The following is a 24,095-nucleotide window of genomic DNA, read 5'->3' on the forward strand; positions in this document are numbered from 1 at the left end:
CATGTTGTTATACAAAGCATAGACATGTGTGTTTATATCAATAATGGAAGGTTTTGTTTACTTTTTACTTACTATGATTAGGCTGTGTAATAGTTAATTGGAAAAGTACATGCACATCCATAACCTTTTTTTAGATTATGATTAAAAGTAATTGCTAACAAATGTGACTTGGTTTTCTTGATTTATGTGAGATGATTGTTCCCTTTTTAGAATGTTAAGGTCTGGACCCTCTTCCAAGAAGAAGTCACACAAAAATACACACAATTTTGCATATACTAAAATTAAAGGAGATTTATTATTTCCCAAGTTCACCCATTGACTCTGTAGGTATCTATGGATACCAAGCTAAGAGTGTCTGATGTAGGGGATGTTGATGTCAGAAATGTTCAAAGCAAAAGTTCTGTTACCTACACACAATTCTTTCTGTATCATGTGGAATTAAAGCCTTAACAGATTAAAATAGGAAATCATCATTGGGCATCAACTGAGATCTTATTAAAGGTGCTGTTTAAAAAAAACCAATTTGACCTCAGTTTAATAAACACTAAAGAATTTGTATTAATATGACATCGATAATTACACATTCTTCAAATTAAAAACTTGACTAGCAGAGTATTGTGTCTTATTATAACTTTAAAAGAGAACAGTTTACATAGTGTAGAGAAAATGGAGCACTCAAGCTAACCATCTAATACTCAAATTATCGAACAGTTCTTTTTCTATATATATTGCAGTGTGTTTCATAAAAATGACTATAAAAATAGGATGTTTGTCAAGTGGGTCTTGGTCAAATATCCATGTGATTCTTTTAACTTTATTCATTGTAATTAACAATTTAGTTAATAACTTTCCCACCTTTCAACTTCGGTGTTTTGTTTTGTTTTTAAAGGATCGGTTTGGTGTAAAATTTTCAAAGTGTGGATTCTTCTGCTTCTACGTTTGGTTTTACTCATCTGTTTAAAAAAGGATAACAGTATCTCCCTCAGCCCAGAGAAAGTATCCTGTAACCCCCCCCATTTACAATATAGTATTAACAAACTCAATTCGTTTTTAAAAGATACTGAGAGCCATGTAGTTTATTTATATATAATTATATATAATAGTAACATTTCAACATAAACTTAAAGGGAGAGACCTTCCTTCAGTATGATGTATATTTTACTGAGTGAACTATCAGTTTCTTTTTCTTAGGATTTTCTACTCTCCATTGTGTCTTGAGATTTTCTAGTCATGTTCCCAAGTATTCTTAAAAGTCCAGCGTTTCAGTTTACTAAAAGGTGATGGGTGTTTCATTTTCTGCGTAGCATAACAGTTTTAAGATGACCTTTTCATTTATTACTCTTTTTTGGTTATAACCTCACCACAGATTGCGTAGGATTCTGAGGGCAGAAACTACAGTTTTCCTTTTGGATGCCAGTTTCTGGTGGCTAGACGTTTTGCCCGTTCGTGTACTACAGAAGGGATTTACGTCCTTTCTGGAAAGGGCAGAGCTGGTCTGATTTGTCCCACTGCCTTTCCCAGGACCTTCAGTCGTTCCCTCCCTTCTGCCGCAGCCCCACCTCCTCCACACAGGGTGAGCTTCGGCCGTGACTCTTCCGAGGCCCCGCCCCCCCGCGTCTGCGCTCTGGCGGAGGGGCGGGGCGGTGGCGCGCTGACACCTGGCGGCCGCGGGGGGCGGGCCGAAGGCAAGCGTGGGCTGGGATTGGCTGGGGCCGTGCAGGGAGGGGAGACGGTTGTAGGGCTCTTGCTTGTGCCCGAGCCTGTGCGGCCTGAGGGGCGCGGAGACTCAGGGGGAGGGAGACGGCAGCAGCATGGCGGCCGGGTATGAGCCGCCCAACCCTCCTCTTCCCCGCTGTCGCCGCCGTCGCCGCCGGAATCGCTGGGACCGTTTAGTCTGCGTGTGTTAGTTTTAAGCCCGCTGCCCGCCCGTCAGTCCTCTGGTCCACCCGCCCTTCTTCCTTTTTCTGCCACTGGCAGCCCGAGGGTCGGGCGGGCCAGATAACTCCCACTCCCACCCCACCCACAAGCCCCGGGCCGGGACCATGGAGGACGTGAAGCTGGAGTTCCCCTCGCTCCCGGAGTGTAAAGAAGACGCTGAGGTGAGTTTGTCCGGTGACTGCCACGCACAGGCCTCCCCGTGTGGCTCCTCGGCCGCTGGGCGACCCCAGGCCCCAACCGTCGAAGTCTCCGGTTCCCCCGGAGCCCTGTTGCTTCCTGAGACCGTCCTGGGACCTCGGGGAGGAGCCTCCCGCCCAGGGGCGGTGTGCTTTGACCCTCACTCAATGCGTACCTTTTCCTCTCCTGAGACCCTGGCGGAGGGGCAGCTGGGTCTGGTCTACTTAATTAAATGGGAAGGGCAAAAGCAGTCTTTTCTCCCCGAGACTCGGCGTCCAGGACTTACTTTGAGGGAGGTTCCCCTTTTTATTGCCAAGGCAATACGAGGGTAATGTTTTAAATCTCAGTTTGAAGGATTTTTTTGGTGTCATCGATTCACTTGTGGTACACATGTCCCCATATGTGAAATGGATCTGGGGCTTGAACTTTCGAAGTGTGCCTTCAAAAAGTTTAACAAAGTAGTTGTTTTGTTTGTTTGTTTGTTTGAGGCGAAGCCTTGACCTGCAGAATAAAATGTCATAAAGCTAGTACATTTGAATCTAAAAACTTCAGCCACGAAACTTTCCCTTTGGAGGGCAGTTGATACTGAGAATGAATTTCTTTGAACCTGTTCCCCTCATATCTAATTCGGGATTCTTTGTACTACTCCACCTTATTTTTTCCTTGCCTAAAGTTTGTATTGAGTCGTCCCCCCCACACTGCTACTTTAAAATAAAATGGTGTTACACTCTACTAAATTAGAGTTTTCTGAAGACTAAATTAGTAACGAGACAAGGATACTCAGTTATGCTCTAGTAGGATCCAGAAAGAGTAAAATTTTCTAGTTCTAAATATCTTAATAATTGGAAAATAAGGCTTTATTTTTAAGAAACCATTCGGTTATACCAAATATTCTTTTGAATATCTTTTGGGGGTCTTATTTTTTTATTTGGAGGGATCCTTTACTTGTAGTCTTTCACAATTTCTTATGTTAAGGTTGGACTCTTAAATAGGAAAAATAATTGAATTTAGATTATTTTAAAAATAAATTTATACTTTTTTCTTTGTTTAATATGGAATATGTGAATGAGGAATATGCTTTTTGTCCTTAAATGATTCAGTGATTTCAGTCTGGAAGCGACCTTAAAAAGTAGTGTAGAGCATTCTCTCTTTAGAGGTGAAGAAATTGTAGCTCACGAGAAGTGATATGCCAAGGTAACAGTAGTGTAAGACATAGTTGAGGGCCTTGATCTCTTGATTTCTAGTTTAAAATGTTTATAGACTTGGATTTAAGCTTTTATTGTGTATATGTCTTATTCCTTTAAAATTGTTATAAAATAATTTTATAAATATTTTATAAAATATTTTATATAGTGTTCCTCTGCAAGGACAGAAGTAATGCTTAAAGCCTAGAGATAATGAAGCATATATTATTTACTGAAAGCAACTTCATTCCTTTTTTCATAGCATTGGGTGTTAGTTTTCTTTTGGTTCCAAGTGACAAAAACCAACTCAGAATAGCTTAAGCAAAAGAGGAAGAAGTAATTAAATCCAGAAAGGTAGTGGTGCAGTTGGTCTCAGAGACTTGACTAGACTGTATCATAATGCATCAGAACTGCCTCTGCCTCTTGTTAATGCTTGTCTCTTATTTTCTCTCAGGGTTTCTGCTTTTACTCTGGTTTCTCCACAGATACAGAGATTGACTGTCAGCTTCTTCAAGGTCACACCCTTACAGAGCTTACACATTGAGGAATAATATCTCTTTGAGCTTCAATATTTAAAATCTGGAGGATTGGCTTAACCTAGGTCATGTGCCATCCTTTGGATCAATCCATATAGCCATAAAGGGGGGAATACAATGAGGAGCCCAGTCTAGGCCATATACTTACTTCTGTGGCCAGGGGTGTGAAGTTCATCATTGGTAGCCCTCCCAACAAAACCATAGAGCATTTCCACAGAGGATGGAGGGTGCTTTCTAGGCAGACAGAACTATAAAAAACCATTAAATAGGTCATATAGTTACTCATGATAAACTAATAAAACAGAACCTTAATTTTCTAATATCCCATGAGATAGGTAAAGTGTCAAATGGTCTTACGTAGTTATGGTGACTAGCCGGTAATAGTGTTATTCCATCTAGGAAGCATTTCATGGAAACCTAAATTACAATCCAAATCTTGTTTTAGCAAAAATAGAATTCAAGTAGAGAAATTTTAATGCATGCTCTTATGATATGATCAGTCTGTGACAGCTTGATGAATCTGTCACCTCTATAAGAGTATTACTTCTACATTTCTTGAAATACTAGTCGGGACATTCTTTTAGGATAGTCCCCGCAAAAATTTAGCTGTGTTCAGATCAGTTTGCAAAAAGATTGTCACTCCTTTGTTTAAAACTTTGCTGTGATTTCCCATTGTTTTAAGGATGAAGTTCAAAGCCTTAACATTCTCTGCAGGGTGGTGTGTGATCTGGCTTCTGTGTGCCTTTCTGACCTTATTATGAGCTACTACTCTTCCTCTTCTCTGTTTTCCTTAACCACGTTCATCTTCTCTCAGTTCCTGGAATGTTTTGGTTTCCTCCACTCTCCCACCTCCAACCAGAACCTTTGTGTTTGCCATTTCCCCCCCTGTGGCTGCCAGCACTACGCTTGCCTTCCCCTAATTAACTATTTGCTCTTGGGTTAGATCTAACTTTAGGTATCATTTCTTGAGAAAGGAGTTCCCTGATTTTGCTAACTCCTCCTGTTCCCTCTCCCACTCTCACTCCACAGAATAGTTTAATCCTCCAGGTTTATAAGTCTCTGCAGCACTTGGTACTTTATACCTAACTTGTAATAGACATCATACTGATGGTTTTGGTCAATGTCTCTTTTCCATGGTAGACTGAAATTTTCATAAGTGAGTTTATTCACCAATGTGATCCTGTCTTATTCTCACTGTTTCTTGCACTTGACACACTGTCTGGTATATACCCTAAGCTTAACAAATGTTTGTTGAATTAATGGAAGAATCTTGATTGGTTTTATTAGTGGAGTCTGGTGACAAGATTACAGTACTTTCTTTTTAGAAGTGAAGAGCAGCTTACACTGTCAATTTTTGAATAAATTAGTTGCATAGTTAGGGCAACTGATTTTATAATTCAGAAATTAATGTTTTTATAGTGAAATATAATTTATTTCAGTTGCAATTTGGCAACTTAAATGTCACTTTATTTTCTCTTTTGATTCCCGTAAGACAGAATAAAAAATGGGAATTGCTTAATATTTTTGATTGAGGATCCCTTATATTTAGAATGGTGCTTTTTAAACCTGACTGTAGAGTAGAATCACCTAGGGGACTTCTTAAAAAATAACCATTCCTGGACCCTATCAGCACCTATTCTGATTTAACTGGTCTGTGTTAGAGTCAGATAATTCTAGTGGCAGCCAGATTTATGAGTAACTGACTTAAGAGATCTTACTTGAACGCCCTTCTGTCTCTTGTTTTTAGAGTGAAAAACTCCTTTGTGTTTTGGTTGAAGCAAAATAGGGATGAGAATTAAAGGAAAGGGCTTACTATGAAGAGGGCTAAATTTTTTTGGAGAAGAGAAACCCCAGTACTACTTTTTCTTTTGTGAAATGTCCCAGCTCTAGTATTGTATTCTGATGATTTTTTTTTTCCTCTGAACTGCTCCTCCCATCAACTAAAATTCATAATCTATCTTGGTGTTTCTAAAGGTTGTTATGTTTCATCCAGCCTGATCCATCTGAAAATAAGAATTAAGTTTTTATTTTATCTAATGGTTATAGCCTATATTCTTTGCTGTGTTTATTTACTTATTTACTGATCTTTGAACATTTTTCTGTCCCCTAAGTGCAATTTGATAGCTCATGTAATTACATTTGTCTCAGAAGGAGGAGAGAACATGAAAGATGTTTTAATATGCCATACCTTTTAGCACATATTGGTGATTGAATGATACTTATGAATTAATTTTTATCAGAAGCAGAGTGTGTTTCACAATTAGGATTATGTTGGTTAGGTTGCTTGCTTTGGTTTGAAAAATATAGTTGGGACTGTTTGGCTAGTCATCGGGAGTTTGGGAAACAGATTCTACTAATTAAGTACAGTAGTAATTCTCAATAGATCATTGGGAATCTGCCCCATTACCACTACCATCTCTAAAGTGATGGATTTTAGCAGAAGTGTGGGCAGGCTGAGATTAAGAGTGTGATATAGGCAAGACTTGGTTGTTAGAGACGGCGATCAGACAGATGAAGATGAACATCTGGTAGAGCAAGACAGTGAGCATGAGTGACTTAACATCTTGATCTGCTATGCTAAAGGCATTACCAGAACTGATAGACAAGACAGGATTAAGATTTGTAGGGTAGGTATCAGGGCTAGGTAAATAAAGAGGGTAGAATCTTGAGATCAAAATTTAATTCTAGCACTAGGAATAGTTTAATGAAATCTGTGAGAGAAAGCCTTTTAGATTTCAGAGGATCCATGCCTATTACAGCAAGTCTGATGCTCACAAAAGTAGGCTATGTGCTTTTTTGTCAGGTGAATAGGAGTAGTTTTTCGTTCTCTCTTGCAATACAACTTGCTTTTTACTTCTATAATATCTTCCTTAAAGAAATATAGCATACATGTTCTACTGTATACAGTCTTTTGGGAGCTCAAAATTTCTTTGAAGCCTCTTACTTCACTTAAAAATTAAAGTAAGCTTTGCATTCTATCCATGTGGTCATGTTTGTTTTAAAATGAATAAAAATAAAAATTAGTGGCCAGCCAGTGAAAACACTTTTTCTTTCTTTCTTTCTTTCTTTTTTAAAAAGATTTTATTTATTTATGTGACAGAGCAGGAACATGAGATGGGGGGTTTGAGGGGCAGCCTTACTGCTGTGCAGGGAGCCTGATGTGGGGCTCGATCCCAGGGCTCTGGGATCATGACCTGAGCCGAAGGCAGAGGCTTTAACCCACTGAACCACCCAGGCGCCCCAAAAGTCACATTTCTTTAATTGCTTTTCTTCTTTCTTGCAACTCTGGTAAGTTTCTTCAGGAAGATAAGACTGTCTATTAGACTAATCAGGAATCTTTAAAAAAAGGGGGGGGGGAGCACTGTATATATCCATAATGTACATCTGTCATGTGCTTATTCTGTAGCAAATACTATGCTCAATGTTAGGGGTACCATGATGAAAATGACAGAATTTTTGGCTTAAGTTCTTTAAAACTTTTTAGTGTAAAACGGTTATAACATATTGGTAAATTAAATGTGCATTCATTCATTTTGTACAAATTGATTACAGGGGTGCCTGGGTGGCTCAATGGGTTAAAGCCTCTGCCTTCAGCTCAGGTCATGATTCCAGGGTTCTGGGATCGAGCCCCACATCGGGCTCTCTGCTCAGCAGGGAGCCTGCTTCCTCTCTCTCTGTCTGCCTCTCTGCCTACTTGGGATCTCTCTCTCTGTCAAATAAATAATCTTTTTAAAAAATTTGATTACATTTTCCCCTCTATTGGCTTGGAAACTATATACTTTATTTCTGTTAATCCCTATAGGCTAATCATCATTTTATGCAGTCAGTATTTGTTTAATTTTATTTATTTATTTTTTGGTTTTGGTTTTTTTTTTTTTTTTTTTTTTTTTTGATGGGCAGCAGAGCAAGGTTTATTGAGTGATAGCCAAAGTGATAGTACAAAGCTCCCAAGGAGGGAGCGGACCGAAGGGGTTGCCCCAGTCAATATTTGTTTAGTACAGCTCTGTCTGCTACATAGTTCCTTCTTACATTGAGAGGCTATATAGTGTCAGTGTTTCTGGAGTCAGCTGTTTCGATTCAAAGTTAAGTTACTTAGGCTCTCTGTACCTAAAGTAGAAATGCAAAATAGAGAAAACAGTACCTTTTCTTTGAGGGGAAGCAGAGAAAGAGGGACAGTATTAAGCAGGGTCCAAATAGGCAGTGAATATTACAATTTCTGTAATGGCAGTTTAGTTTTATCTCTTCTTGAACTTCATATAAATGGGACATGTAAAATGGACTCTTTTGTTTATGACTTTGTGTGTGTGTGTGTGTGTGTGTGTGAGAGAGAGAGAGAGAGAGAATGGGGGAGGGGCAGAGGGAGAAAATCTACAAGCCGACTTCCCGCTGAGTATGTAACCCAGGGCATTGGCTCAGGGTGCAATCTTATTATTGGTGAAACCACAACTTGAGCTGAAACCAAGAGTCAGATGCTTAACGTCTTGGCTGAACCACCCAGGCGCGCCTGTTTATGGCTTTTTTCAAGGAACAGAATATCTATGAAATCACCTATATTGTGCTTAGGAGTAGTAGTAGATTCTTTGTTGTTACTGAACACTATTTCATTGTGTGATAATTGTCATGATCTCAGGATCCTGAGATGGAGCCCCTTGTAGGGTTACTTGCGCAGCAGGAAGTGTGTGTGCTTGGGGATTCTCTCCCTTTCTCCTGCTACTTTTCCCCCTGCTTATGTGCTTGCATGCTGTCTCTCCCTTAAATAAACTTTTTTAAAAAGATTTTATTTATTTGAGGGGGTGAGAGAGAAAGGGAGAGAGTGAGAGCTCAAGAACAGGGGGAGGGAGAAGCAGACTCCCTGCTGGGATCATGACTGGAGTGGAAGGTCATGCTTAACTGAGCTACCCAGGTGGCCCTTAATAATTTTTTTTTTAAGATTTTATTTATTTGACAGACAGAGATCACAACTAGGCAGAGAGGCAGGCAGAGAGAGAGGAAGAAGGAGGCTCCATGCTGACCAGAGAGCCTGACGTGGGGCTCTGTCCCAGGACCCTGGGATCATGACCTGAGCCTAAGGCAGAGGCTTTAACCCACTGAACCACCCAGGCGCCCCAATAATTTTTTTTAATTAAAAAAAATCTTTTGTGCCCTTTTAAAGATATCTTTGCTTTTTCCAAGGTTGTAAATGTATTCTGTGTTTTCTTCTAGAAGTTTTGTCATTTTTGCATTTGTGTTTATACGTACACACTTTTTTCCCCATTTATTCATCAAGTATGTATTGAATACCTATTATGTGACAGGCACCTGTCATCAAGTGTTGGAAATAGATGAAACAGTGAAGACAGACAAGATGTTTATGTGTGCAGAGGGTTTGGGATGGGAGTGGTGAGAGAAGTCAGGATCAGAATTCATTTTATTTACTAGACAAATATTTTCTAGATAAATATCTACTTGTTCCTGCACCGGTTGTTGAAAGACTTTTTTCCCCCTCAATTGAATTGCCTTGTTGTCTTTGGGAAAATTAATTGGCTGCATATGTGAACGTCTTTTGGACTCTTCTTTCCACTCCTGTGTTTGCTTTTAGTCTGGAAAAAGAAATTCTGCTTTGTGTTTGATATACTGCTATTTACCTGTGTATTTCTTTACCCTTATCTTGCTTGGGATTTAGTGGGTTGCTCATTTCCAAAGTGTGGTGTCTTTAGCCAGTTTTGGAAAATTTTCAGTAATATATCTATTTTCTCTATCCTCCTTCTGGAACTTAGATTTTATGGATGTTGGATGTTTAAATTCTATCTTATATGTATATTAAGTGATCATATTTTCCAACTCTGAATTTAGGTCATTTCTTCAGTTCTGTTTTCTAGTTCACAAATTGTCTTTATTTTTTAAGATTTTATTTATTTATTTGACAGAGATCACAAGCAGGCAGAAAGGCTGGGGGGAGGTGATGGGATGGGAAGCAGACTCCCTGCTGAGCTGTGAGCCTGCCACTGCATGGCTCCATCCCAGGACCCTGAGATCATAACCTGGGCCAAAGGCAGAGGCCCAACCCACTGAGTGGCTCAGCTGCCCCACAAATTCTCTCTTTAACTACAACCTTTCTTCTCTTTAGCCTGTTCCACCAATTTTTAATTTCATTTGTGTTTTTTCATTTCTTCATATACCATTTGGTTCTCTTTAAAAAATAAATTTCTTAATCCTTGCTCATACTTTTGATGCTCTCATACCTTTGATACTCTAAATGTATTGTATTTTTCATTGTCCTAATATCTGCAGCCTTTATGAATGTGATTCAGTTTGTATCTGTTTTTTATGGTGGTTCATTTCCTCTTTTTTTTTTTTCAAATTGTGAGCTCGTTTAAACTTACCTCTGTGAATTATTTCTGATCTAGGTTTAGGGCATGCTTCTCCAGAAAGAAAATGCATTTGCTTCTCCCAAGAACCAATGGACACTATCTACCTAGGACCACCTGACATTGAATTTTCACTTGGCCTCACAAAAATAATTGAATTTTAATGCCAAAGTTGAGCAAAGGCCAGATTGTGGTTAGGAAGATCCCAACCCACTATTACCACCCTATTTTGCTCAGACTCAAAGCTAAGAAAGGCAAGAGTACTCATTTCTGTGGGGATGAGGTAAATTCTCCTCCCTCCCTAATCTTCCCAGTTTATCATTCAATGAGAACGTTGCCTTTTGGGTCAGGTTTTTTGGTGTTGATCTTACTTCCCTCTTTGATCAGGTCCTGTGCTTTGTCTTATGTCTTACATATATGGTGTCATTTTAAATAAGGCCATCGTAAAGATGTGGAACAGCTAGAACTCCCTTACATGGCTGATGGGAATGTAAATTGGTTTGGGAAAACTTTTGGCAGTGTCCAATAAAGCCAGATATAGGCATACTCTGTGACTTAGGAATTCCATTGATATTTTAAAAATTAATATGTAATGTTTTATAGGGGCACCTGGATGGCTCAGTCGGCTGAGCCTCTGTCTTCAGCTCTGGTCATGATCTCAGGATCAAGACCCATATCTGGCTGCTTCTCCTTCTCTCTGATCCTTCTCCCCGCTTATGCATTCTCTCTCTCTCTGTCTCAAATTTTTAAAAACCCAGCAACATATAATGTATTATTTGTTTCAGGGGTGCAGGTCTGTGATTCATCAGTCTTATATAATCCCCATTGCTCATTACAACAACCCTCCCCAGTGTCCGTGACCCTGTTACCCCTCCTCACCCCCCCTTACTTTTTTTTAAGATTTTATTTTTTTGAGTACTCTCTACACCCATTGTAGAGTAATCTCTACACCCATACAACTAACCTCACATTTGGTTGTGAGTCCAAACTCACAACCCCAAGATCAAGAGTCACATGCTCTTCCAACTGAGCCAGCCATGTGACAGACAACATGGATGAATGTCACAGACATTAGGTTGAGTGAAAGAAGCCAAACAAAATAGTACTGTTGTGATTTCATTTATACTAAGTTCAAGATCAGGCAAAACTAATCTTTAGTCACAGCAGTCACTGGTCACCTCTGAAGAGAGGATATTGACTGAGAAGAGGAGGGAATTTTCTGAGATGACGAAAGTGTTTTTTTTAAGATTTTATTTTTATTTATTTGACAGAGACATAGTGGGAGAGGGAACACAAGCTGGGGGAGTGGGAGAGTGAGAAGCAGGCTCCCCACTGAGCAAGGAGCCTGATGTGGGGCTCGATCCCAGGACCCTGAGATCATGACCTGAGCTGAAGGCAGATGCTTAACAGCTGAGCCACCCAGGCACCCCTGAGATGACGAAAATCTTGATCTGGGTCGTGATTACATGGTTGTATTGCCTCTGAAAGTTTATTGAGCTCTACATTCAGATTTGGGCATTTTAACACTTCATTGTGTCTTCTTTTATATGTCCATTTTAAAAGAACAGATATACAAGGCCATGAAAGATCTGCAGGTCCTCTCCTGATATGGCTTATTGGGGTTTATAGCCTACTGATATCACATTGCCAAGATCTGTTAAAGACAAAAAAATACTTTGTTTCTCTTCTTTATTAAAAAGAAAAATTGCTGACTATATTGCAGGAGTACTATTCTGTCTTTTCTGTAGCCAAATTCAAGAGGTTTGCTGCTCAGGGTGCATTATATTGAACACAACCCAAGGAAGCAAAGAGTTTTGGGGCACCTGGGTGGCACAGTTACTTAAGTGTCTGATTCTTGATTTCGGCTTAGGTGGTGATCTCAGGGGTTTGGAGTTTGCTTAAGATTTTTTCTCTCTCCTTCTCTCTCTGCTCTATCTCTCCTCTCTCTAAAAAAAGAAAAGAAAAGAAAGCAAAGAGTTTTTATTACTTGTCACAAGGAGACAGTACTGTCTCAAAGTACTGTCTGTCTCCTCTTGGGATTCATCTATGAAACATTTATTCTGTGTGCTAGGGAGCAGAGCCAGGGAGCTTGATACATTAAGGAACTTACACATTTTGTTACCTAGGCACTTGGTTTAAACTGCTCATGCTTAGTATGTCACCATGCTAGTATGTACATTGTATGGTCAAAAAATGGTGGAAAACCTCACCCTTGGGAGGAGATCTTAGTATTCTAATGAGCCAGAGGTAACTTTAGGGCAACTGGGGGGGGGGCTTCTTTGCAGGATGTCACCTCCAAACTGGCTCAAACTGGCTCACAGAAGAGGGTATCTGGTGGAACACCTAACCGTAGCTTCTTGTTCTACAAAACAGACACGTTCTTTCCCCCTTTTTCTGCGTTTCCCCCTTTCCCCTCCTCCCTTCTGATAACTTGCAGCCCTCCGATATGAATAATTCCCCATTGCATCCTAGCTTAGATTTCTGTTACAGATGTATAACATTTCTACCTTATGTGTTAAAAATACTTTTCTGACTTGGAAAATCTAGGTGAAGGGTAAAGGGAATTCCTTGTACTATTTTTAACTATTCTGTAATCCTAAAATTAAAAGTGAAAAGGGGTTTGTCTGATTTTTGGGGGGGGGCAGAGGGAGAGGGAGAAAAGCAGACTCCACTGAGCATAGAACCTGATACAGGGCTTGATCTTAATGACGCCAAGATCATGATCTGAGACAAACAAAGTTTAACACTTAACTGACTGAGGCAAGCACCCCTTCATTATTTGTTAATTTTACTTAAATTCAGTTTAGATTAGAAGAATAGATATGCAGATATACTTTTTTTTTTTAAGATTTTATTTATTTGAGAGGGAGAGAGTGAGTGAGTGAGAGAGCAAGTGCACCTGAGGAGGGGGAGGGAGAAGCAGACTCCCTGCTGAGAAGGGATCCTGGGACCCTGGAATCATGACCTGAGCTGAAGGCAGACCCTTAACTAGCTGAGCCACCCAGGTGCCCCCACAAATGTACTTCTAAGCATGTCACTATATATGGTTGTAGCAATTGTCTGCATCCAGCATTCACTGGAAATTGGCTTAACAAGGCACCTATTTTCTGTGAATTATTTCAGTCACAAAGCATTTAAAATAGCATTTTGAGTTAAAATAAATTTAGTTAATGTATAGTATGTGACTAGTTTCAGGGGTAGAATTTAGTTGATTCATCAGTTGCATATAACACCCAGTGTGCATTACATCAAGTGCCCTCCTTAATGCCTGTCATCCAGTTACCCCATTCCTCCACCCATCAATCCTCAGTTCGTTCCATGTAGTCTCTTAGGGTTTGCCTCCCTCTCTGTTTTCCTTATTCTATTCTTCTATTATTCTTATCCTTCCCTTTCCCTATGTTCATCTGTTTTGTTTCTTAAATTCCACATATGAGTGAAGTCATTTGGTAGTTGTCTATCTTTGACTGACTTACTTTGCTTAGCACGATACTTTCTAGTTCCATCCACATCACTGCAAATAGTAAGATTTCATTCTTTTTGATGGCTGAGTAATATTCCCTTATGTATACATACCATTTCTTTATCCATTCATCTGTCAATGGACATCTTCCCATGTTTTGGCTATTGTGGACATTTCTTCTATAAACATTAGGGTGCATGTGCCCTTCCAATCTCTATTTTTGTATCCTTTGGATAAATACATAGTAGTGTAATTGCTGGGTTGTAATTTCTGGGTTGTCAATAGTTCTAATTGACATATAATGTTATATTTGTTTCAGGTATATTACATAGTGATTGGACAGTTCTGTACACTGCCCATTGCTCACCGTAAGTGTAGTTAACTTCTGTCACCATACAAAGTTATTCCAAATTATTGGCTATATTCCTGATGCTATACTTTTCATCCACATGACTTATTTTATTTTTATTTTTTAAAGAATGTATTTATTTATTTGAGAGAAAGACAGTGAGAGAGAGCATGAGAGGGGAGAAGATCAGAGGGAGAAGCAGACGCTCCACAGAGCTGGGAGCCCAATATGGGACTCAATCCTGGGACTCCAGGACCATGACCCGAGCCGAAGGCAGTTGCCCAACAACTGAGCCACCCAGGCACCCCCTGTGACTTATTTTATAACTGGAAGTTTGTATCCCTTAATTCTTTTCCCCTGAAAATAAAGGATTTTTTTAAAAAGCTTTTCCAGTTTTAACTTTAGAAACCTCATTTCTGTTTATAATTCTAAGTTGAAAGCAACCAAGTTAGAAGCTTTTGGGATGCAGTCTGTTTACGAATGAGGACTATCTGTACTATATTTGATTCTTCTTATCAATTCACTGTGACTGCTTTCATCTTTTCCAAGTTTTTCTTTATTTTTTTTAAAAAAGACTTATTATTTTGGGGAGGGAGGGGCAAAAGGAGAGGAGGAGAATCTCCAGCAGACTCCCTACTCTCAGGGAACCTAATGTAGGGCGTGATCCCAGGACCCTGAGACCATGACCTGGGCCAAAATAAGCCAAAATCAAGAGAGAGGTGCTCAACCGAATGTTTTCTGTCCTTTGCCATTGACATGTGCTTTATTTTCCAACTTGTTTACTTTGGTCTGCATTCCAAAGAGAGAATGAACTCTATACTTTCATAAAGTGTATCTTTAAAGGGAATCAGACTGCTAAAAGACAGATCAAGCCCAAGTGAGATATGAAAAAGACTGTTTGATAACCATTTAGTGGTTTAGATCAGGGATGGCAAATACCTATGATTTAACAGTCTTTCATCCATTACATAAACTGCTCATTGATCACAGTACTCTTCTTAAGTCTTTCCTCACACAGTGTTTTAGCTATCTGCTGCCAGTTGGTTAAAGTTGACATGAATCGCAGTAAGGCTATTTGGCATTTCTGATTTGGAGGATCAGTTTTGGGGAGAAATTTCTTTAATTAATGAGCTATTCCATTCACTGTATGAAATAACATAATCGTAATTTTGGAAGCATAGTTACTTAAAGAATACCTTAATCATTGTTTGTTTTTTTTTTCCTCCCAAGATTTTATTTATTTTAGAGAAAGAGAGAGAGTACACAAGCCAGGGGAGAGAGGCCAAGGGAGGAGGAGAAGCAGTCTCCCCACTGAGCAGGGAGCATGAGGTGGAGCTCGATCTCAGGATCCTGAGATCATGACCTGAGCTGAAGGCAGATGCTTAACCAACTGAGCCACCCAGGCGCCCCTTAATCATTGTTTCTTGTAACTTAAATTTTCAAGTGTTTGCAAAGATTTTCAAGTGTTTGCAAATCTATAGAGTATTCCTAAAGTACAATGTATTTTTTCAAAAAATCCATACACTTGTATGTCACATCTTTAACTTTTAATTGGGTAACCTTTTGTTATCTGTCATTCACTTTTATTCTTGTGTTTTCTTTCCATCGTTAAGGAATGGACCTACCCTATGAGACGAGAGATGCAGGTAAGATAATATTCAAACCACATGTATTACTATTATCATTATTAAATAACCTAATTTCACAAAGGATTTGAGAGCTGTTGGCTCATGGTCTATAGGTTCATCATTAAGTATTTTAAAAATCAAGGTTATTTAAGGTTAATCATGGATCTTAAAAAGATGAGAAATGAATTGTTGCCTTTCTTCCTTAGATTAGAATCATGGACATAGAAATATATGTATATGCTTAAAGAATCACTTTGTTTTTCCTTATCTGAAAAATTTGGTACAATATTTTATTCCTTTTAAAAACTGTTTTCTGTGAATGTCTAGTTTAGATAAGTCCAAAAGAGTTGACTATAAAGCAGATCACTCTTGAATAATTGTTCCTTTTTATGTCTGATTTCCAGTCAACTTCCATAATGAAGTCCTCCAGAAGCCTGAGTGGAATACTCCCAAAATGGAATGATAAAATGATAGTTAACCCTCATAGCAGTTTGTTTTTCTTTTGCATTTCTTACAAGTGACAGTCACTCTGCTAACCCCAGAATCAATCAGTGTCTCCTGTTCCCAGGAGTACCTTGAATTATAAAAATCTGTTTCTTTTCTCTATTAGTGAAAATTATCTTTTAAAAGTATCTGAGTACTTATGAGACATTTTACTTGGTGCTGTGGGAAATGCAAAGATGAGTAAATGTAATTTCTGCCCACAAGAAGCTGGTAGGAGAAATCAGACCTCTACACAAATAGTAACAATTTTCATAGAACTGAACTGAAAAATTACATTGTATTAATATCTAGGATATGATATAGCCCAACTAAAATCTTTCTATACTGAAATCACATAGAATAAATTTTAATCCAGTGTTTGGAAGGTATTTATTTAAAATTGTTGAAACTCTTGTCAGTAGGCAAACATTTGATACTGGTCCTTTTTAAACTTTGCAATAATACTTTTTTATTTTTTTTTAAGATTTTATTTATTTATTTGACAGACAGAGATCACAAGGAGGCAGAGAGGCAGGCAGAGAGAGAGAGGAAGGGAAGCAGGCTCCCTGCTGAGCAGAGAGCCCCGATGCAGGGCTCGATCCCAGGACCCAGAGACCATGACCTGAGCTGAAGGCAGAGGCTTAACCCACTGAGCTACCCAGGCGCTCCTGCAATAATACTTTTATTAACAATAAGTAACAACAGTTCTAATCTTGTGTCTTGTGCTACTTTTGATATGGCTGAATAAGGTTTTGTGTAATTCCAAAGGGGTAATTTTCTTTATGCCTATTTTATTTCTAAACTATCGCAGAGACTGTAAGTAAAATGAGAGATTTTTATTAATATGAAGGACAGTCATATAGGGGCACCTATATGGCTCAGTCAGTTAAGCACTGGGACTCTTGATTTTCGGTCAGGTCAGAGTCTCAGTGTCATGAGACTGAGCCTCTCCTCAGGCTCTGTGCTGGCCAGGGAACCTGCTTAAGATGCTGTCTCCTTCTCACCTCTGTCTCTCTCCCCTTCTCTTTTTTCAAAAAAAAAAAAAAAAAAAAAAAGACAGTCATATAATATGATAATTATACCCAAACTGCTTCTAAAAAGCACTGTAGAAGTTCAGATTTCTGACTTTTTTTTCCCTAAAGGTTTTATTTATTTATTTGAAGAGAGAGAGAGATCACAAGTAGGCAGAGGCAGGCAGGCAGGCAGAGAGAGGAGGAAGCAAGCTCCCGGCCGAGCAGAGAGCCCGATGCAGAGAGCCCGATTCGGGGCTTGATCCCAGGACCCTGGGATCATGACCTGAGCTGAAGGCAAAGGTTTAAGCCACTGAGCCATCCAAGCGCCGCCAGATATCTTGACTTTTCAGAACTATATTTAAATTTTAAATGTCTCATTTGATATATAAAGCACATATCCATTTCTCTTCCCAGTCATTTGCTCCGTGTGGCTAGAAAATGTTCCCTAAGTTACAAGCTTTTAAAGCAGATTAGTGCCCAGCTAGCTCAGTCAGTAGAGCATGAGACTCTTAAAGCAAATTACTGTAACAATTATGAAAATACTCCACAAATCCACATATATGGTACATAGTTTGTATAGATTTAAGTTGTTAATGGTAAATATCTCAACTTTTTTTTTTTTTCTTTAGGAAATTTTACCTGGATTGTTTTTGGGTCCATATTCTTCTGCTATGAAAAGCAAGGTATGAACTTCAGGTTTGGTTCATCAGGAGACTATTAACTAGCTTTTTTGGAATAAATTTTTTTTAGTAGTAAGAGTTTTGAGGGAAGGTCTATAAATATTGCATGTTACTCTGGAGTACCTACCTCTTTTGAAATATTACTGGACCAGTGATTGTCAAGTGTGTCACCACAAACCACAAATAAGTATATTTGACATTTTAGTTAATCTTTCTTTATCAAGGGTACATGTGTGTGTGCATGTGTATGCACTTTTTTGTTTTGTTTTGTTTTTAAAGATTTTATCTATTTGACAGAGATCACAAGTAGGCAGAAGCAGGCAGAGAGAGAGGGGGGTGGGGAGCAGGCTCCCCGCTGAGCAGAGAGCCCGATGTGGGGCTCGATCCCAGGACACTGAGATCATGACCCGAGCCGAAGGCAGAGGCCCAACCCACTGAGCCACCCAGGCACCCCAAGAAGTCAGTATTCTTGAGTATGATATCTACCTACAGTAAGTTTTGTTAAAAAAAAAAAAAAACTGTTGCATTTTTAACTTTAATGATTTAATTTAATGTATTTATGAGTTTAGATGAATAGGGAGTTTTTTTTTTTTTTTTTTAATTAATTTCTTTGAAACTGGAAGCCCTTTTGACTGTTGAGGCATATGTAGGAGTAAACCTAGTTTTGATGGCCTACAGCTAGGTTGGAAAGGGGGTGTTGGTGAAAATAAAAAGTACTAAGGAAAATACAGAGAACTATAGACTTAACTGTAACTTACTTAAGATAAACAAAAATCAAATAATGTAGTATTCACAAAATACTGGCCTTCCAGATGAGTTTAGATAATTTGCCTTTTGTATTCCTACAGCATTTTAGAAATATACCTATTATACTGTTTGTCACATTAAACCACAAGTATTTGTTTACAGATCTCCTCAAAACCTCTTTCCCCTTGGGGTGCCTGTGTGGCTCAGTGAGTTAAGCCTCTGCCTTCGACTCAGGTCGTGATCTCCGGGTCCTGGGATCCAGCCTGGCATTGGGCTCTCTGCTCAGCGGGGAGCCTGCTTCCCCCCACCCCCGCCCCTGCTCTCTCTGCCTGCCTCTCTGCCTACTTTAGATCTCTCTCTGTCAAATAAATAAATAAAATCTTTAAAAAAAAGAGAAACAAACAAAACTCTTCCCCCTCAATTTTACTATGGTCTAATAATTAGACTGAGGAAAAGTTTCTGTGGCAAAATTTGATTATTTCCCACTCTGAATTACCATAGTACAGCTCATATTCCTTTTCATACCATCATCTAAAATATATATAACAATAACAAATAATAATAAAGATAAACCTTAGGGAATAAACTCGTTTTCTAATACTCATTTAGTTAAGTCAAATGTATTTGCATTCAAATACATTTAAACTGTTACTTTGTGTGCAGTTTTTCTGTAGTTTGTAGGTATGAGATTAGGTCATAATTTGGTTTATGTAAATGAAAATCCATTGAAAATAAAAGATACTGTGTGTTATTACATTTGAGTCCTATTTTGTTAAGGTTTTTTTTTTTATTACTCAGTAATAGTCTAATATGCCTTTAAACTTGTTAAAGCAGGTTTTTATTCAAGATATACGTAACTTCACAGTATATCTTCTGTGGTTTCTCACACTAATAAAGTAGATATGAAAACGATGTATCACAGATCAAGTATAAACAAGAAGAGATGTTGAATACATTTTGGAGGTTTAATAAATGTGAATATGGAACATTGATTAAATATTAATCCTACCAAGTGCTTATCTCCCTTCTTCTAACTCGGGATGCACTCAGGAAATAAGATAATTAAACTCTATCTAATCTCTGCCAGACATAGGAAAAGTTGCTGCAAAAATTGACATTTAAAACTTGAAATCCACATTTTTAGCTCGGGCTGCTGTAATAAAACACCATAGACCAGTGGTTACAACAACTTTATCTCACAGTTGTACAAGCTGGGAAATCTTGAGATCAGGGTGCAGCTTGGTTAGATTTTGGTGAGGTCCCTCTTCTTGGCTTGGAGATGGCTGTGTTCCTGTTGCATCTTCCCATGGCAAAAGGATGAAGCTCTGATATTTCTTCCTTTTATCAGGGCACCAATTCCATCATGGGGCTTCACCTTCATGACTTCATCTAAATCTGTCTAATTAACTCCTAAAGGCCCCATCTCCTACTACCACTATCACCTTGGGGGTTAGGGCTTCAACATGTGAATTTTAGAGAAGCACAAATGTTCAGTCCATAACAAATATAAATTACTCTTTGATTTCTCTTACAAATCATTAGTATTATTGTTATGGACTATTTAATGCAGAAAGTGGGAATTAAATATATAGGAGTATAAGTTGGAAGTATCATAGAAAACCCAAGATTATGAATTCTGATTCCTCTTGACAGGATGATTTTGTTCTTTCATTTATTGAATGGATAATTATTGAACAGTTAATATATTCAAGGTACTGTTACACATATGTATAAGAATCAGTGAACAAAGTCCTTGTTCTCATGCAATTTACATTCTAGCTATTAAATTAGCATGTCATGTTATATATATGTCATATGTTGTATATGTAACATGCTGTGTACATTATCAAGCACATTATATTCACTGAAACCTATAATCAGTTGCAAATAAAAACTTGATCTAAGACTGTCATATTAAATTGCTTTAAATGTAGAGCCAGAAAAGCCCCACAGAATATAATACCATTTGGAGTTGCCAGTTTTAACTTCAGAAGAATTTTTAAACTGAAATGTTATTAGTCTGTGAACTGTATAAATTAATTCTGGCTTGTAGTAGAAAAAGTATGTTGGGAGAGGCATGGTGTAGTGTAGAGATTTGGGCCGTGGTATTGCTTTTAACTGTGTCAGTGATATTCAGTAATTGCTTATGCCTTATTGTAATCCCTTCTAAAAAATAAATATTGTCAATTTACATACAGTAACTGCCACTTAATGAACACTTGCCATGTGCTCAAGGCATTGCGTCAAACACCTGACATACATAATTTGTCACACCACTCAATGAAGAGGTTAGTATTTTCCCTGTTTTTACATGGTAAAACTGAGCCACAGAGCTCACATCATTAGCAGAGCTGGAATATAGAGCTTGGACTCTCATGACCCCAAGGCTCATGCCTTTAAACCACTATTTAGTATTGTTTCCGAAATAAATTATCTTTAAGGTCTCAGCAAGCTCTAAAATTATATTAAATAATCCTATTAGCCTTTTGAGGTTATGTAGTATATATTAATCTTGAATCACTGAAATATCTTGCTGGTCATTTCAGGGATATTATTATAAAATTAGCTTTAATTCCCTGTACTTAAAGTTCAGATATGGTTATACTAATTCTAATGTTCAGTCCTTTATATTTTCAAACATCTGTGTTACAATAAGATGATGTTTTGTATTTTAAACTATTTCTCTCCCTGTCTCTCATTTTTTATAGCTACCTATACTACAGAAATATGGAATAACCCATATAATATGCATAAGACAAAATATTGAAGCAAACTTTGTTAAACCAAACTTTCAACAATTATTTAGGTAAGAATTATTGCTGTGATTAATTAAAATGTTACGGGCAGCAAACGTAATGTAGTTTTCATTTTGATTGATTTTATTATAGCAGACTTCTGTACATAATGTTGTGTGTGGGTGTTTGTGGTTTTTGTTTTTGTTTTTGTTTTGCAGTGAGGTGCAAAGCAAAGTTTATGTGATAAGTGATAGTAGAAAACTCCTGAAGAGGAAAGACCCAAGAAGTTTGCCCTGTACATATCTGTTTTATAAGGATGTTCATATAGTATATTATCTAACAAATAAGTTTCCTTTAAATTGCAAATTAGTGATGCATATAATGCAAAATTTTAAAGATTCAAAAGCATCTACAGTATAACTGAAGACTTTCCCTATTTCTGTGCCTTAGACACTCAGTTTCCTTCTCTAGAGGCATCTACTCTTTTTGAGTATCCTCCTTGGGTTATGTTATATATATAAGCATATTCCTATAGATAAACTTTTATTTTTTACAGTGGCTTTAAAATTGTTAATATATTTTATTTATTTATTTATTTTTTTTTTAAAGATTTTATTTATTTATTTGACAGACAGAGATCACAAGTAGGCAGAGAGGCAGGCAGAGAGAGGAGAAATCAGGCTCCCCGCAGAGCAGAAAGCCCGATGCGGGGCTCGATCCCAGGACCCTGGGATCACGACCCGAGCCGAGGGCAGAGGCCCAACCCACTGAGCCACCCAGGCGCCCCTGTTAATATATTTTAAAGATTGCTTCATATCATTACTTAGGTGCATTGGTTTTTTAAACTTGTATAGTAATCCATTGTATGGCTATACTAAAATTTATTCAACCTGTCACCTATTGGACATTTAGATTGTTTCATCTTTTGCTAATATAGTGGCTATTCCTATATATATTGTTTAATCCGTGTGTAAATATATCAGTCAGATAAATGTGTACAAGTGGAATTGTTGGATCAAAGAACGTGAGCATTTAAAATTTTAACGGATGTTGCAGATCGCCCTCTAGTGAGTTGTATCATTTTTTATTCCTACTCTGAAGTGAATGAGACTCTTTCCTTTTTATTTCTCCAAGACAGAATTATAAAATGTTTTTAATTTTTCCCAATTTCCTAGAGTAAAAATGATATCTTGCATAGTTCTAATTTGCCTTTCTCATTATAATGAGTGTGGTTAAGCATTTAATGGTTTTTAATGTTATTTTAACTTTATTTTAAAAATAAAGAATATGTATTACACATGGTACAAGAAAAGAATAAAAAAAAGCTATATAAATAAAGTAAGTCGCTTTCCTCTTCTAAACCCAACCATCTAGCTTCTCTCCTGGGAGGCAGCTACTATTAACCCTTAAATATCATTCTAGAGATATTCTGTATGTAAATAAATGCATGTATGTTAAAACTATTAATGCACTGCCTTATTGTTTGTAAAAATGAAAGCAGCCTGAGTGTCCATCAGTATAAGACACTCGGAAGTATATTGTGTAAACGTGTAATAGAATACTGTAACCATGAAAAAGAATGAAATATTTTTAAGTGTGTTGATTTGGAATAATCACTAAGATTTATTAAATTATAAAAGCAAGGTATATAGCCAAGTGTATACTCTCATTTTGTTTAAAATTATATACAGTATATTAGGCATATATTCTTGTACATGCATAGAAAGTTTCTAGGCTAAAAGACCATAAATCTGACTGTGGTTGCTTCTGAAATGGGAAATTTAGGGTCTGGAATGCTAGTGGGACCTATTTTTTTATTGCAGGTATTCTTATACTGTTTGAATTTTTTACCATGTGTACACATTTTTCAGTTAATAAAAACTTATTTTAAAAAAGGAATGTCTGTATTCTAAAATGAAATAGATTAAATGTTTTTCTTTTCTTTTTTATTTTTTAAGATTTTATTTATTTATTTGTCAGAGAGATAGAGAGAGTACAGGCAGGCAGAGGCAGAGGGAGAAGCAGGCTCCCCGCTAAGCAAGGAGCCCGATGTGGGACTCGATCCCAGGACGCTGGGATCATGACCTGAGCTGAAGGCAGCTGCTTAACCACTGAGCCACCCAGGCATCCCAGACTGAATGTTTTTCTAATATAGAAAAGAAATCATTGGTCTTGGAGTGCCTGGCTCAGTCAGTTAAGCATTTGTCTTGGGTTCATGTCATGATCCCAGGGTCCCATGATCAAGCCCTGCATTGGGTTCTCTGCTCAGCAGGGAGTCTGCATCTCCCTCTTCCTTTCCTCACCGCTGCTTCTCTCTCTCTCTCTCTCAAATAAATAAAATCTTAGAAAAAAAAATCTTGTTCTTTATAGATACTTTGGAAAATACAGAATAATGCCAAGAAGAATATAAAATCATCCTTAATACCACAACCCAGAGGAAACACTTTAGTTAACATTTTGGCATATTCCTTCTAAATCTTAACTCTATTATATGTATGTGTATTATGTCTACACACAAATAGACTTACCTATATGAAAAAAAATGCCATGATATTTTAAAATGCCATATTATACATTTCTAATTTGTCTAGAGATTTTGTTTTTAGTACCAAACTGTCCTGGGTACAGCTTCTTTATCCTAATGGAATAACTCTTTCTCCTTAGATTTGAAATATTGGCTTATAGATTGATAATTCTGCTAATAGTTTTAGTTTTGGTTTTGGTTTTAAAAATTTTATTTTTAAGTAATCTATACCCAGTGTGGGGCTCAGACTCACAATCCTGAGATCAAGAGCTGCATCTCTGTGGATTGAGCCAA

At 37.8% G+C, this 24,095-nt stretch overlaps 1 protein-coding gene across 2 annotated transcripts in view; it reads left to right on the top strand.

Annotated features, from left to right (window-relative positions):
* Nucleotides 1-1,658: 1,658 nt before the first annotated feature.
* The window catches only part of STYX (serine/threonine/tyrosine interacting protein), a 41,352-nt gene continuing 18,915 nt past the window's right edge, over nucleotides 1,659-24,095 (top strand). The window contains exons 1-4 of one of the 2 annotated variants that reach the window (XM_004738796.3): nucleotides 1,659-2,099; nucleotides 15,605-15,637; nucleotides 17,745-17,798; nucleotides 21,251-21,348. In XM_004738796.3, the coding sequence (XP_004738853.1) occupies nucleotides 2,043-2,099; nucleotides 15,605-15,637; nucleotides 17,745-17,798; nucleotides 21,251-21,348 (242 nt within the window). In that variant the 5' untranslated portion in view covers nucleotides 1,659-2,042. The remainder of the gene's footprint in view (nucleotides 2,100-15,604; nucleotides 15,638-17,744; nucleotides 17,799-21,250; nucleotides 21,349-24,095) is intronic. The other variant, XM_004738795.3, reaches the window with a different exon arrangement.

This window comes from Mustela putorius, unplaced genomic scaffold (assembly GCF_011764305.1).
Source record: "Mustela putorius furo isolate JIRA1106 unplaced genomic scaffold, ASM1176430v1.1 tig00000129_pilon_pilon_pilon, whole genome shotgun sequence".
Classification (NCBI taxonomy): domain Eukaryota; kingdom Metazoa; phylum Chordata; class Mammalia; order Carnivora; family Mustelidae; genus Mustela; species Mustela putorius.